Raw genomic sequence first — 15,596 nt, 5'->3', positions numbered from 1 at the left:
TTTTCCGTCGCGACTATACCCGACCTTGTCGCTGGTCCTGTGCTTGTAACAAGGCTGCCAACTGCTCAGCTATGATTATTGCCTGCTTCCAATGATGACAACTACACTGTTTGTTGTGACTACCGGTCATGATAGCCTGCTTATGTGAGCCATTGGCTCTGATACTAGTTTGTAGAGTTGAAGCAGAAGCAGATAGAGAGAGAGTAGAGAGTAGGCGCATTAAACGAGGTGCTCAATGATCCAGAATTGAATAGCGTTGAATAGTGAGATAGAGTGAGAGTGAGTCGACGGATAGGTGTGTACTAGTTTGTTACACAAAGAATGAAAGAAAGTATTTATACTTAGGGTACGATACACTTACACCCGCTAGGGTGAGTTCACGTGTGTGAAGTAGTATATACACGGGAGAGTGTAAAGGGCCTTTACACTCAACAATCATTCCTCTGAAAGGTGGTGAGATTATTGCGATGATCAAGAAGAGCAAAGGTCACCAAGTCTATTTGTATGGCAAGCCTCTCCTTCCTCCTCCCTCCTTCCTTCTCCCTCCATCTTTCCCAAAAGATGTGTGACCCTAGTTCTAAGGTGCCTCCTATGGTATCCTCAATGCATTATGCAAGTGCTCGTACTTCCTTCTTTGCCCAAAGAGGACCACTTGGATGGTTCTAAATATTCGTTGTGGTTGTGTAAGGTGGAGTACATTCTCGATACCTTTGACATTTGGGCGTTTGTTTCCCATCCTGTACCCCATCTTGTGGAGGATCCCAAAGTGGGATCAATGATGGACTGTGTTGTCCTATGGGATCGAGCTTTTCTTTTCATGAGCCTAACAACTTTTGTTCTAGTGTGTGTTCGTAGATTGAAGACTGTCACAGAGGTGTGGAAGAAGCTAGCGTCTCTCTACCATTAGAAGATGTTTACCCACTGTATATCCCTTGAGAAGAAGCTTCGGATGCTCAGTATCGACGATTCTTCTTCCATGAAGGACCATGTTAACCAATTGGAGGACATGAGGGATGAGCTTGCATCTCTCGGACAGACTATTTCCTTTGAGGACATGGCCATGATTCTTTTGACTCAGTTGCCATCTCTAAAGCTCAATGTATTCTATACCATTCTTTTGACTTCGAGGACCTGCAATACTCTTCTTTTTAAGAACCTTGCCCCGCTAGTCTTGGAGCATGACGAGTGGCTTAGAGATATAGGTGCCTGTGGACCCGGCTCTACGAAGACTTTTATAGTAGGTTCGAGGGGAGGGAAGAAGAAGGGGGAGCCCGAGGCCAATTAACAAGAGGACAAGAAGGATGATTCAAAGGATTCCAAGAAGCAACCTAAGTGCCCCCATTGCGGTAATGACACTCATCCAGAGGAGAAGTGTTGGTAGAAGTATCCCATTCGAAGCCCAAGGAGGGGTTTGAGGATTCGAAGGCTATATCAGCTATGATTGAGTCTTTCTTTGTACACTTGTTGGGGGTGGATGATACAACTCTTGTTTCTTTTTCCGAGGAGAAGACTTGGCTCGTTGATAGTGAGGACTCTTTCCACATGGCTTATTGCCAAGATTGGCTTCATGAGATCTAGAGGGGGATCCATCACCATTGGTGATAACTCTTTCGTCCCCATGCAAGGAGTGGGGACCATTGCCCTATTGCTAGATTGACATACTTCTTTGGCCAAAGTCCTTTATGTACTAGATTTGGGCTTTAACCTCTTGTTTGTTTACGGTCTTACATAGCTAGTTACATGAATCATTTTCACCTAGGATGTAGTCATTGTGGAGGACACATCTACCAGAATCGCTCTTTGGACAAGTACAAAGGAGGGTGGATTTTACGCACTCACAGTCCTTGTTGCACGGTCTTCACACGAGCTTGGACTAGTTTGGCATGTTTGTTATGGGCATTTAAACCTTGATGCTATTAGATGGGCTTCTCGAAAGAAGATGATGGAGGGACTCTTGGATTTTCCTCTTGTTTACACTCTATGCCGCAGCTGCTTGTGGGGCAAGTAGCATAGACAGTCTCATCCATAGGTTGCTACTTGAAGGGCTTTGACATTGCTTGAGTTAGTTCACACGGACCTTTGTGGACCTATGGGCACAACCTTTTGTGGGAAGGCCAAGTATCTCATGCTGATTGTTGACAACTTTAGCCGTTATATGTGGCTCTATTTCTCAGAGTGCAAGAGCATGGTGTACTTCCCCTTTTGCGAGTGGAAGGTGTTTGTAGAGATACAAATCTCTTTCAAAGTTCGCTGTGTACGAGCAGACCATGGTGGCAAGTTTTATTTTAACATGCTTTTTTACTTTTGCAAGGATCATGGCATTCGGGTGGAGTACTCCCATCTGAACACACCATCTGAGAATGGTGTGGTGGAGCATGCTAATCGGACCATGCTTGAAATGGCCCGATCAATGTGGGACCATAGGAGTCTCCCCCATTCCCTTTGGGGTGAGGTAGTGGCTACCGTGGTACGTATCTGCAACAAGTCCCCTACTTCAGCTCGTGTCTGCTAGTTAGTGTTGCTTGTTAATGGTCCCCCCTTGCTCCAGGATGTTTTAAATTTTCCAAGATGGCCACCACAACATTTTTCACTTTGTTTATTGTTGCTGACTGCATTTATTGCAGGTCGCACAGCTTTTAGGGCCACGTGGACAGCGGTTGGCCAGTTTTGAAGTTCTTCAGCTATTTATAGCTGACCCCCCCCCGCGTCAACTTGGCAGAGTATTCTCTTTTGCAGCATTCTCCTTGGACTTCGGTGCTGCCGCCATCATCATTCTCAGATTGATGTGGTGCCCTCACTGATGGCTTGGGTTGTGTGCAGGGATTGATCAGTCCATGCTGTTGTATTCAGCATTTATCTTTAGTCAATGTAGATTTCCTTTTTCCTTCTCGTGCTGTCTCTCTCTTTCTTTCTCTCTGTGTTCATGTTCCCCTTCTATTGCGCACTCTCATAGAAAGCTATTATAGCTGATAAAAGTGGTGAGTTTACCTTGAAGTAAGTGGCTTGATTTTGCACAAATCAAGAGTTTGTTAATACCAACACTCCATCCAAAAATTTGTGTCGAAACATAAGAACAAGACAATGATGGAGATGTGAGGACCATGCTGGAGCATTGCTAGGTGCTCCATTCTTTTTGGACAAAGGCTGTAGTGACGACTATTCATATCTTTAAGACATTATTGATGTCGACAACTTCAGGTATGACACCTGTTGAGGCATATGTTCATATGTCCACATTCCAAAGAAAGAGTGAGGGGATATGGATTTGAAGGCCTCATGATATTTGTTCTTGGTACAACACCTAGTCAGTGGGTTATTGGTTGTATGATCCAAAGACTCAAGACATCTACACTAGCGAGAAAGTGTGCTTTGTGGAGTTTTTGGCCTTAGAAAGAAGTAAGGAGCACCCCATTCTTGGAGATCCAAAAAGGTGGTCGTCACCACTAGTTCATTGTGAGCTGTCAGAGATTGAGGTATTAGTGGTGTACATTTCATGTGTGTTAGCCTTTAGGCTCTCTTTATTAGGCTTTGTATTATTGTGTGGTTTGTATGATACGTTTCTTGTGTTCTCTCTTTCCCTTTTCATTTTTCTTCATCTTTAGCAATTGTGATTCTTCCACTTTCGTCGCTTGTTCTCACATGGTATTAGATGACCAATATTACTGGTTTTTGGTTCTTTGTGCTGTAGTTATTCACTCTTTCAGGTCTCACATTGCTACGTTGTGCTGTTCTTGGTCCTGTTGCATACTAGGCAACTTGTTTCTATATTGGGCAACTTGTTTTGCTGCTGATTTGAGCTGCTGAAGTTTGCTTTTTTAGTCCAAAGCTCCAAATCCTTATGTTTGCTCTCTAACCTACTTTCAGAGCTGGGTGACTGTTTTCCTTGCCCCAAAGTTGGCTGCAACCTGCATTTTGACTGTTGCTGGTGTTGTGGGGGACTGGTCCTGCTGTCACCAGGGCTGATCCACCTCTTGCCATGCTGTTGCACCTTGCCAGGATCTTGCATTTGGTGGCTGACTGCTCCAGACTGTGGTGAACTTTGCATTTTGATTATATGCACATCAGAAACAGACTATAAATGTCAGAAGTTTAGGTGTCCCTCACTGACTCAGTGATAGGGCTTACAACTAGGAGATGACATACATCATGCATTGCTAACAGATACATGAAGGATAACATTGTGATCAGCACAGACAACATCATGACACTTGGACAGCATCGTGTTGTTGGTTTTGATCAGCATTTGTCTGCCTGCCATTTTCACTCTTTTCCTTTGATATCAATTTACCGTTGGATCAGATCAAGACTATGTGCTATCTTCCCTCTCTTCTTTTGGCAATGATTTTAGTTGAATAGAGATGATTGTTAGGATGTTAGTCAGTCCATGTGTGTTGTGTTTTATTGGGTTGTGCATTTCTGTTCCAGAGAGGATCAATGGGCGCTAGTTATTTTATGCATTTCTTGGCTGGCTGACCTGTATTTTGAGGCCTCCAGATGCTGGTCGACTTGATCTTGTTCTTTGCCTATTGATAGGTCAGGCTCCCTCCTCCTTTGTATCATTGTGAGCATACTTTGTTATTTTTTGGAGGTCCTATTGGAGACAGGGAGCCAGTGTGAGTGCCCACTCAGCTGGTGATTCACTGTTGTATTCGATTGTCTCATGTCTTGGTATATGGATTCCCTTTCTTGAGCATCCTCCTAAGGTCTCTTTTTGTAGTGTTCTTTTTTCCTTTGCAGTTTCACACGGTTACATTGCTGCATCCACTTTATCAAATGTCGTCCTCCTCCTCCGACTTTGATTCAAATCCTCTGGCCAAGGCAAATGCGAAGGCCTAAAAGAGGTCATCTTCTATCGAGAAGGGAGAGGGCATGGTTGCCCCTCATTGTTTTCAGTGTCATCCCTCATGACTCTCCAATGCAAGAGGGAGTGTGCAAGAGGATGGTGAGGTGGGGCCGGTGAGCCTCATCCATATTGGTATATAGGTGCATAGGATCTAGAGAGGCATATTCCTTAATGAATCGACTGAAGCTTGTTGGCAGGTTTTGGATCCTGGAGCTAGATTTGACATCCAAGTTCATGATGAGCTTGTTCCTTGATAGAGAGTGGGATTGGCTCCTAGTTCAAGCTCATATGAGGGGATACTTGGTGGCCAAAGGTAGGGAATCCATGGTTTTGTATGCTCAGAGGCATTGTTGAGAGGATGGTCATGTATGCTATTGGAGATGCATTGTTTGACAGACATGGAGAGCTGCCATGACTCCTTTCTATATTGAGGATCTCGTATGATCGACATTGACATTAGATTCTCTCTTGGAGGCATCTTGGTGGTGGCTTGATCACCCATTGCTTGGGTAGCCATTGTTCATTTTGATGTTTATTGTTGTATGTCCTTTGATGAGTCATTATCATTGTATTGTAGTAGATCATCCATGATCTGAGAGAGGGTGTTAGTAGATTAGTTAGTCCATGTGTGAGTCAGGTTGTGTTTTGAGGATCAATGGGTGCCAATTATTTTATGGGCAACTGTTTATTTTATGCATTTCTTGGCTGGTCAACCTCTATTTTGAGTCCTCTAGATGCTGGCGACCTGATCTTGCTCTTTGCCTATTTATAGGCTGCCATCCCTCCTCTCCTATATCATTCTCAGCATACTCTATTACTTGCAGGTCATGTTGGATAGAGGGAGCTGGTGCCAGTGCCCACTCAGCTGGCGACTCATTGTTGTTTTCGACTATCTCATGTCTTGGTATATGGATTCCATTTCCAGAGCATTCTTCTGAGTTCTCTCTTTATAGTGTTCTTCTTTTCTTTGTAGTCTTTTTTTTTCTCTCTTGTGTTGTGCAGTCTATTACAACAGTTTCACATGCTTCCATTGCTATGCCCACTTTTGAGTCTTGACAATCATTGGGGTTGCATGTTGGAATAAATGACTGTGCGTGTGGGTGGACTTAATTTCTTGAAGAGAATGGAAGAATTTGTTGTTGTGCATGTCCTTCAGAGTTGGAATTGGGACATGCATGCAACAATCTTGGGCGATCATCACTGATCGTGTTGTGTGCTGAATCTTGAAGCGCGTTGATGCTTTAAGAGAGCGATCAGATCTTCTTTGTTGCATAGAAGGCCATTGATGGTGAGAGGACACGTTGGCAAGGTCAAGGGGACAAAGCTGGACTGATTTGCATGGCCATGCATTGAGGAATCGGGGACAAGACAAGAACTTTTACTGTTGTGTACTAGGGTTTATAGGGTGACTTGTTGGATGCACTAGTTGTGATTGCTAGAAATGGAATAAGGCACTTAGGCATTGGCTGTAACTATGATCTGAAAAGACTCCTCTGTTCCTCATTTTGATGACATGGTTTTTGCATTTTCCCCTTCCTACAATGTGTATGGTTTGTACATTTGGGGTCCCTTATCCCAATCTCCTGTGACTATGTTCAGAGAAGGCTTCCTACTCCATTGGCTTTTCCATTTTCCTTCTCCAACCTTTTCTGTTCCTCCAGGTCTTTCATAACTGTTCCCTGTGATAATGATCCGAGAGGTCTCCTTCCTCCCTTGTCTTGATGGTGTGCTTTTCTATTTTCCCCTTTCTCCAACGTTGCTATTTCCTTTTCTACTCCACTAGATCTAGCCCTAAGTGATGTGCTTACATGAGTATAATCAGAGGTAAGAAGCTTTGGGGTAACTTTATTGATTGATGAAAGGAGGTGTGATGTGCTTACATGAATGTAATTAGAGGCAAGAAAAGTCCTCTTTAGATTAGCTTTATTGATCGATATCATGGTACAAGTTTCCTTGATAGATTTACTTTTAGACTCTGGTGGAAACAGGAGCATTCACATGCTATTCAGCCTCTCTCTCTCTCTCTCTCTCTCTCTCTATGTGGCTTTTCTATCTTCCCCTTCCTCCAATGCTGTTTCCTTTTCTGCTCTGTCAGGTCTAGCCCAAAGTGATGTGCTTGCATGAGCCTAATCAGAAGTGTGAGAGGTATTCTTTTACAGCAACTTTATTGATTGATGAAAAGAGGGGTAATGTGCTTACATGAGTGTAATCTGAGGTGAGAAAAGTACTCTTTAGAGTAGCTTTACTGTTTCATGTAATAGTACAGGTATCCTGCTTTTGGGCTCTGGAAACAGCAGTGCATTCACAAGCTAGTCAGTCTCTGTGTCTCACAATGTACTATGCTCACATGCTGTACTCAAGAGAATATTTAAATAAACAATGGATCGTCTACTAGACAGTAATATGGGGATTGAGCAGCTTGGATTTTTACATAATTGAGGTAGATGCCTTGACTTGTATGTTCAGTTTACAAAAAACCTGATTGATTTCTATGAATGTCACGTGGGGTACCTAAGCATAGTACAAACTCTAAATACTTAAACCAGCTTTGAGTGTTAAGTGAGGTGTAGTTTTTTAGCCGGAGAAATATTGTCTAGACTAAATTTTGGGCTTTTGATATCCAGCAACTAATAATTGAAGCTTAAACACGGGAGCTGTTTACTGTGAATTTTTCTATTTACTTACCAGAGGATGTCGAAGCATGTATTGAGAATGCTGGTGAGAGATATACAAGAGAATCAAAAGCAGAGGTTGGGTCTTTAGGTTGTGGAGCAGCACGAGCCAAAGTTACCAGCTTTGCTGAAGGTGTATCAAGGCAACCTTGTTCCTAATATATAAATTGCTTTTCAAACAAAAAAACTTAGGAGTTTGTGTGCTAGTTTTTTAATACTATGCACACAAGGGGTTTTGGAAGTAGGTCAAGCACTAGCGCTGATTAAGATTCTTTTTTTAAAATTTTTCATCAGGTCAGTCACAGGAGATAGTCGATAACAATTTTGGAGTGAAGGAAACTGTGAATGCAGGAAAAGCAGTTCAGTCATATTGCTCTTATAAATCTATTGTAGAAGCTGCTGACATTGATCGAGGTGAAATTAGCTCACTCTGCTGAGGTGCTCCATCATACAGATTGTTATGATCTGATGATTGATGATTTAATGATATCTTATGCACTTGTTAGGAAGATGTCATTCAAGTTCTGAGGCAAGCGTTTCTGGCTCCAAATTTGTGAACAGCGCATGGAGCTTCATCAGAGCATCTCCACCCTTAAAAGCTCCAAAAGGACATATTCTTATAGAGGATTTCATCTTGCCGGAGGTGGTGTGTGCCTGCTTTTAGTTGTCATGCAATAGTGATCAGAGAATTATGAAATGGAGGCTAATTCCTGTCATTGCTTGCAATTAAGCAGGAGGAACATCATCTAATTTCTCTGCTGGACATGGATCTAAAAAATCCATGGAAGGTTACAACATTTAATGGTTTGCAGATGGGCAAAGCATATGGTGTGGTAATGGACTTGAGAAGAAGGTAGAATGGCAGGTGCATTTGATGTTTTTAACCACTGTCTCATGAAAACAATATGATTCAGTAGTCTTGACTGTGTGGATGCCTGAGGATACCAGGATGTCTTGTCCAGCGATTTTTGAGATGCCAAAAGCTGTCCAGCCTATTTTGGAAAGAATGAGAGCCAGAGTTCCTGTTCTGAATGATTTTTGGCCGAATGAGATGAATTCAATCGACTATTACAGGGATAGAGGGCACTGGCTTAAGCCTCATGTTGATGATCGTCAGGTTAGCACCTTTGTATGATGAGAATCTTTTTAAATTCTGATTGGCATGCTTTATCAGGTCTCATATAGATACTAAAGAAGGTACATTCTAGCTGTCAGGAACTGTGCTGGTGAATTTGAGCTTGTCTGGTGAATGCAAAATGACTTATGAAAGGGAGAGGGGCCCTCGAGAATGTTACAAGGTTCTGCTGAGACCAAGGTCTATTCAGGTGATGCATCCTTGCTACTGGGATTGTTGTTTAGGCATAGTAGGAACTGAGTAAGTGTTGAGTGTCTATTGTTGTTTTGTATGGACAGGTATTGACAGGTGAGTGTCGTTACAATTTTACACACAGCATAAAGAATGAAGATCTGATATCTCCTCGCCGGATCAGCATGACCTTTCGGGAGTCGGTTCTGCCTTTGTCTCAATCAAGAACCTGAAGTGATTGGGTACCATCCTGGAATTGGAGTAAATTGTTTATTACTACCGTGATGTTCATTGGGTGAGTTGTTTTTCTGCACGATTCCCAGGAATCAGTTACTTTCTCAACAAGCTAAGGTGTTTTCCACTGAGTGGAAGATCAATTGTGATGTAGCAAGCCAACACACACTGAAAGTCTCGTTTGTAATCTCAAGCATAAGACCATGCCAGACACTTACTAGTCCTGCTTCATGTTTTATACACCGACTCCAGAAACAGGAGAATAATAATATCAAGTCTATCTGCGAGTTCTTTGAGTTGGTCTATTAGTGAAAAGTTGTGGGCGTGTGTTGATAAAGTGGTAGATTTTTAGGAGTGTATGTCTGGATTGTTTGATCATTGTCTTGGTCGGAAATTGACTTGGCAGTTGCATGATATGAAGGCCTACCAACGAATTGAGAGCATCATCCTAACCTTTCGATGCATTAGAACTGGTAGAGTACCTTTTTTTAATCTTTTTTGTTCCATTGGGCTCACATACTTGAATGGCACAGGGGGGGTGACTCCCCTAGTAGCCATGAAACAACATAGGCATCTCCTATGGACACCAAGGATAATCCACGAGGCAAGTGAGTGGCAAAGATTGATCACAACTGGAATTCTTCTCAGGCCTTCCACCAAGGAGGGTTCACTTGAGTGTTCAAGAAGCAAGAGTCCCAACCTCACGAATGATCCATGTGAAGATAGGTGCCCCTGCCCATGATGCACCTTTCAAAGATTGATCACAACTGGAATTCTTCTCAGGCCTTCCACCAAGGAGGGTTCACTTGAGTGTTCAAGAAGCAAGAGCCCCAACCTCACGAAGGATCCATGTGAAGATAGGTGCCCCTGCCCATGATGCACCTTTCAGGGCTTGAACTTACAACCTCTAGGTTATGAAGCATGAGCTTTACCACTAGGCCATCACTTTGGGGACATAGAGCAGGTTCTCATGAATGATCCATGTGAACATAGGTGCCCCTGCCCATGATGCACCTTTCGGGGCTTGAACTTACAACCTCTAGGTTATGAAGCATGAGCTTTACCACTAGGCCATCACTTTGGGGACATAGAGCAGGTTTCTTGCTACTAGCTCCATAAGTTTATGAGGTCTACAACTAGGACTATGCATTTGCATAGATTTATGAATTTTACAAGGATCCACTTGTACCTTGGAAACAGTCTTGGACTTGGATTTTGCAGATGAGAGTAATCTACGTTCTGACTTTTCAAGTGGCAATGGAGAGATTGTTTAGTGGTTATGCTTGTTATGGCCTAGGAAGCCTTCCATCTGCTGGAGGTTTCCTCTTTTGATAAGACTTTTGAAGTGTCGATGAAGATCCAGCCTGCATTTGAGATGACACAAGCCATAGAAGCATAATGTAACCATAATCACACATTGCTACAAAAGTATTGCTATATTTATGTTCTATATTATCAAATCTAAGTAGCTATGTGTGACATACGAGTTTCCATCAATAATAAGCTGCAAGTTCTATTGTCATTTCCTTTGTAGCTCGTTGAGGGAAGGTGGTTTGGAAATTTTTGATGTAGAGATATGTGGTCAATGTTTGCATCTATGCTATGAGCATAGTGACTTAGCATCTCTTGCACAAAGGTAAATCAACATGGCACATGCTGGAATTTTGAGCATGCATTTGGGGTGTAGACACAAAATTTTCAATAGGAAGAGGGAGTTTTGAGCATGCATTTGGGGGATAGCCTAATGTGGATGCACAATTTTCAATAGGAATAGGGTTGGCTACAGTGTACGCTTCTTGTTTGCCATATTATACATATATTGTTGTGTTAGATTGCTTACGTTTGATGCCGTGCTAGCTCTAGCCTTGAGAAAATAATCAATGTAGGTATACTTCATGATGGGGAGGTTTTGAAATATTGTGTCGAATTTATATTCCATGCATGTTACTAATAATCATTGCCTTCAATCATTGTTTAAAGGATGGCTAGTGAAAGATGTGGTGCACATATAATTGTTATCAAGGTCCGTGTACTTGTGATAGTGAATGCTATAATCAACAATTTTAAGTCTTTTCTTTTTTGTTTTGTATACACACAACATATGCGCTTGTAAAAATTGATAGATAAAAAGGAATTGATTTGAGCATGTGCTAAAGTTGTTGTGAGAAGTGCAATATATTCTCCACTCTTAGTTGTTCAATGGGAATGATCACTAGAGAGATGAAAAGATGCTATCTTATTTTGGGTTGGAACCTCCTTTTCATTGCCTTTGGTAATGTCTCATTTAGAAATGCCAAAATTAAAACATGGTTGGAAAGGAAGCTCAATTCCTCTAAAGAATGTAAAAACAGGTGCATAACTTCTTCTTGGTTGTGTTCAAATTTCAAGCTTTTGGACCAAACCCTTGAGTTTTCAACAGATTTTGGGATTGTTTGCGTATTTTGTGCACAACTACTTTTTTCACAAAGCAAGGTCTTAAACGTTACCATAATTGGAAAGTGACTATCTCTTGGATATCGTGGATCAAGATGCTTTGTTTTGGTTCATAATCTTTACATGTTGAAGGTGTCATGAAATGTGTGTTTTGGACAAACAAGAATTTGAATTGCAAGAATGATGTATGCCAACAATAGAAAAACTAGAATCAAAGTAAATGTTGGGTAGTTGTAGGTCTCAATCATGACAAAATAGGTAAAAATCAAAGTTTGTGATTAAAATTCTTCCTTGTAGTCACAAATAAAACATATCCTTGCACACCAATAAAAATTTAAGAGATGCTTGATGCCTTAAAAGAGAATAAAAATAAAAACTTAAACTTGTATACAATTGGTAGTTGAATGCACTAGATGAACCCTTAATAAAGTGGAAAACAACCCCAACATCTTGATGCATCCATTACTCAAATTAATTTGAATCCATGATTTTGTACCTTCAAATCCATTTGGAATACTAAATATATTTAAGCAGTCCAATGTGAATATAAAATGTTCGTTACTAAATGAATATCCTTGGGCCATTCAAGTTCATTTGATAGCCATTCTTGAATATAAAGCTACCATGCCCACTCAAAAATGAGAAGAGATCACAACCCATTGTGCATCGATAGTTATATGCGACTTAATGATTAGGCATCCTACAACTTAATAGTGCAAGTTTCACAGTTAGGGAAGCTTGACATTGTACGTTTCGAAAAGTAAAGCTTCATTGTGAGTGCATAACTTTTTCATTTTTTATACTTGCGTTTACATCATTGATGGAATATTTTTGGAACTAAACCAAATGTGTGTTTCATATCTTGAACTTTAGTGTTTATTTGGGCATCTTGAACTGGATCAAGTGTTTTGTACACATCTTGCCTTTCATAGGTTCTCTTTCTAATCTAGGAATGACTTTTAATGAATATTTGAAAAGTGGCCTGTGACATTAATGTGACATTAAAAGTGATATTTAATGTAACATTTAAGGTCTCAAATATTGAATGTGACATTAAAGTGACATTTAATGTGACATTAAGGTAAATCTAGGGGAACACGCACGAGGATGACCGTCCGGGCTCTTGGGCGCCCGAACGGGGTTAAGGGGAGCCTAGAGAGTAAGAGAGTCCAAGAATAGTAGGGCTCACCAAAAGTGGACGGCTGGCAGAGAAAATGGGGAGAGAGGGGCCAGCAGTTATCTAGGCGAGGTTGGGAGGAGAAACGGATCACTCGTGCTCATAGAGGAGAACTATGTGACATTAAAAGTGATATGTAATGTAACGTTAAGGTCACATGGCCTCTAGCCAATACTCCAAATTTTTTTACAAGCACTCACATGACAATCATTTTGTCTTACAATGCTTGGGAAAACCCATACACAAGCTAAAATTCCTATAGCAAGAGTCAAAATGACTCACCCCTTGTGCATTGTGAGATAATTTATGGCGCTTGCATGCCTATCGTTTGTGGGAGACCCTCACTTGTTTAGGGCATTGAAGATTTCTATGATGCTTGTTGGACATGTATGAAGTGTTATTGAAAAAGATGGGAAAATAGCGAGGATTGGAAAACCACTAATAATTGTGTTGTGTCATTGTGTGCATAGACGAGCATCAGATTGCAGAAGGTACTCAAAAACGCCTAAACGCCTGACAGCTGTGGGAAGGTACTCAAAAATGCCTAATCGCCTGACAGCTGTGGGATTTGAACCCACGCCCTTCCGGACTGGAGCCTAAATCCAGAGCCTTAGACCACTCGGCCAAACTGTCGGGATATGAAAAATCCTGTAAATATTACATTGATTTTCTATACAACTTAAAGTTGATCCCGCACAAATATCATTCAGCATTTCCACTATTTCCCTTAGACCATGGGCTTTCCGAGTAATTCACCCATTTCTAAGGATGACGCCGCTCTGACGGCACTCCAACTGCTCGTGCTATATTCGATTGTTAAAAATAAGCTTGGTTCTTGCTTGTTGGCAGAGTTTGTTTTTGACAAGGCCAGCAATGTGCTTTTTAAAGATGGGCAAGGTTGAAACATCATGTATTTTGGCTAGCAACGTAAATGCAATTAGGTTTAGAACTACAAAAATGTGGATGGATGATGGTGGTGGGTGGGTAGACAAGGGAACTCGAATCCAAATCCTTGGTTGTGGAGTGATGTGAGACACACTTGAAATTCCAGGTTTATCCAACATTAGCATAAGTTATTTAGCACACCCGGTATTTTAGTTTGTGAGGGGAACTAATACGGTAGATGATGTGTTGCTCATCATCATAATTGATCTTCTTTTTAAGATAGTTCTAGACAAAGGATGATGGGTGGTGGTCTGTGGGCCAGGGTGACATGGAGGCCACCACCCTTCAAGCAGCAAAAGCACCTGTCTATTGGTGTGTGGGCTTGACATGGAATGTTGTGAGGTGGAAGGCCATTGCCAAAGTAAATGCAATAATTCACATTGAGTCGGTCAATGTGCCTAATTAAAAAAAACTAGCTAGCCAACGTTGCCGGGCAAGCCCATTAATTGCAATGCGGGCGGTTGGTAATAGTGCGAGCTTGCGAGGCTACACCTTGCTCGATTTGCATTTGTTTGAACAAAGAGAAGCAATCGGGGTAACACACGATAGCTTCCCTTTGCATGAAAGAAGAAATCGGGGCTCTCTACCTTAAAATGCAATAAATTTATTATGGGTCCTTGACAATATGATTTGATTTTTTGGTTACTTACTCTTAACCTTCCTTGCATTGCTTACATGAAGTTGCTACAAATTCTGTAAGTCATGGAACATTAAACAAGAGAAATATGGTCATGAGAAAATGACTTGGTAGGTTCCCTTGGATTATATTTTCCAGAAGCCAATGATGTGGTTGTGTACTTATGATATTCAAGAGATTTAAGTGTACTCACAGGCAAAGTCACAAAGAAGACGGATTTGTCCAAGTTGACTAAGTGTGGGACATTGTGTATGCATTAGCCTTGCTTATATGGACTTATTCAGGAGCATTTGAACTACACGGGGCATCCATTTTTTGTGTCGCATTTTGCGGGCATCTTCAAGTTGAGAGCAGGGTGCCATGAATGGAGGATGAAGAGAGGTGTCCAAGCCACCACACAAAGGGGAAGCCCAAGCCATGCAACCACAAGCAACTTCAGAAGACTCCACTTGAACTGTAAGTATCTCCCTTCCCATGCATTGACGAAAATGAAAGGCCACTCTTGGATGAGTAAAACAGGGTAAATATGTATTAAAAGGAGGGCAGCAGCCCATTCAGAGATTATTCATGCTCATGGAAGAAGAAAGAAGGAAGCTTTGAACATTGTTTGTGCCTATATCTACGGAGTGACAACTCTCTCCTTTCAAGTGAGCCTCTTGTTCCACTCTTGATCTTTTTTATCAAGACTTGTGGGATGAATTGGAAGGCCCAAGAATGCTCTTTAATGGACTGAATTTCTGTTTTACAAAGCATCTCTTGCATGGTTCAAGAGGTACACGCATTTGTGAAGAAAATGAGAAAGGCATTGTCTTATGCACCTATCTCTTGATGTAAACTCTCTTCTTTATCAAGAGGAGATCTTGGAAAACAAAAAGCTTTGATTTAAATTGTTATATGCAGCCCATTCCTTTCTTTGTGGGCTGATTCTTGTCACACTAATGCTCCATTTCTATTCTCTTGGCTTATGAAAAGGACATACTCTACTTTCACTTGTAATTGCTGTATCAAAACACTCTTGCCTTGAAAGGGCAATGTAGATACTATTTGGGAGATTATTTGTGTTATCTTGGACTATTATTAGCAGCCTGATATAGGGTTGAGGCTTTATTTGTGATCCACTTCTTTAATCTTGGTAGAACTTGGGCCGTTCTTGGTTCATATGAGTGACTACAAGCTATACTCTTTGTAAGGAAGTTTCAAGGACATATTTTGGCATTGACTTATTCAAAGGCTGATATAGGCAATATTCTTCTTGATTTGCTATCTTCATTGTACTAATTAATTGAAAAGAGCAAGTGTCTTGAAGATCTTCTTCATGCCTAGGCTGAAACAGGCAGCTATATTAATAG

General features: G+C 41.3%; 1 protein-coding gene and 1 non-coding gene across 5 annotated transcripts in view; one reads left to right on the top strand and one right to left on the bottom strand.

The window, feature by feature from the left end:
- LOC148014671 (uncharacterized) overlaps positions 1-9,337 on the top strand; it is a 36,489-nt gene extending 27,152 nt beyond the window's left edge. For 2 of the 4 annotated variants that reach the window (XM_087667259.1, XM_087667258.1), the window contains exons 3-9: positions 7,532-7,648; positions 7,810-7,929; positions 8,022-8,161; positions 8,250-8,368; positions 8,464-8,632; positions 8,724-8,840; positions 8,929-9,337. In XM_087667259.1, the coding sequence (XP_087523385.1) occupies positions 7,532-7,648; positions 7,810-7,929; positions 8,022-8,161; positions 8,250-8,368; positions 8,464-8,632; positions 8,724-8,840; positions 8,929-9,054 (908 nt within the window). In that variant the 3' untranslated portion in view covers positions 9,055-9,337. The remainder of the gene's footprint in view (positions 1-7,531; positions 7,649-7,809; positions 7,930-8,021; positions 8,162-8,249; positions 8,369-8,463; positions 8,633-8,723; positions 8,841-8,928) is intronic. The other 2 variants (XR_015688735.1, XM_087667260.1) reach the window with 2 other exon arrangements.
- Positions 9,338-13,218: 3,881 nt separating this feature from the next.
- TRNAL-UAG (transfer RNA leucine (anticodon UAG)) lies at positions 13,219-13,298 on the bottom strand. The gene has a single exon. It is a non-coding gene; the product is annotated as a tRNA-Leu (tRNA).
- Positions 13,299-15,596: the final 2,298 nt, after the last annotated feature.

Source organism: Lygodium microphyllum, chromosome 25, assembly GCF_053477565.2.
Source record: "Lygodium microphyllum isolate KBCC chromosome 25, Lygodium_microphyllum_v1.1.10, whole genome shotgun sequence".
Taxonomy (NCBI): domain Eukaryota; kingdom Viridiplantae; phylum Streptophyta; class Polypodiopsida; order Schizaeales; family Lygodiaceae; genus Lygodium; species Lygodium microphyllum.
This window is presented reverse-complemented; position numbering and strand designations above follow the sequence as displayed.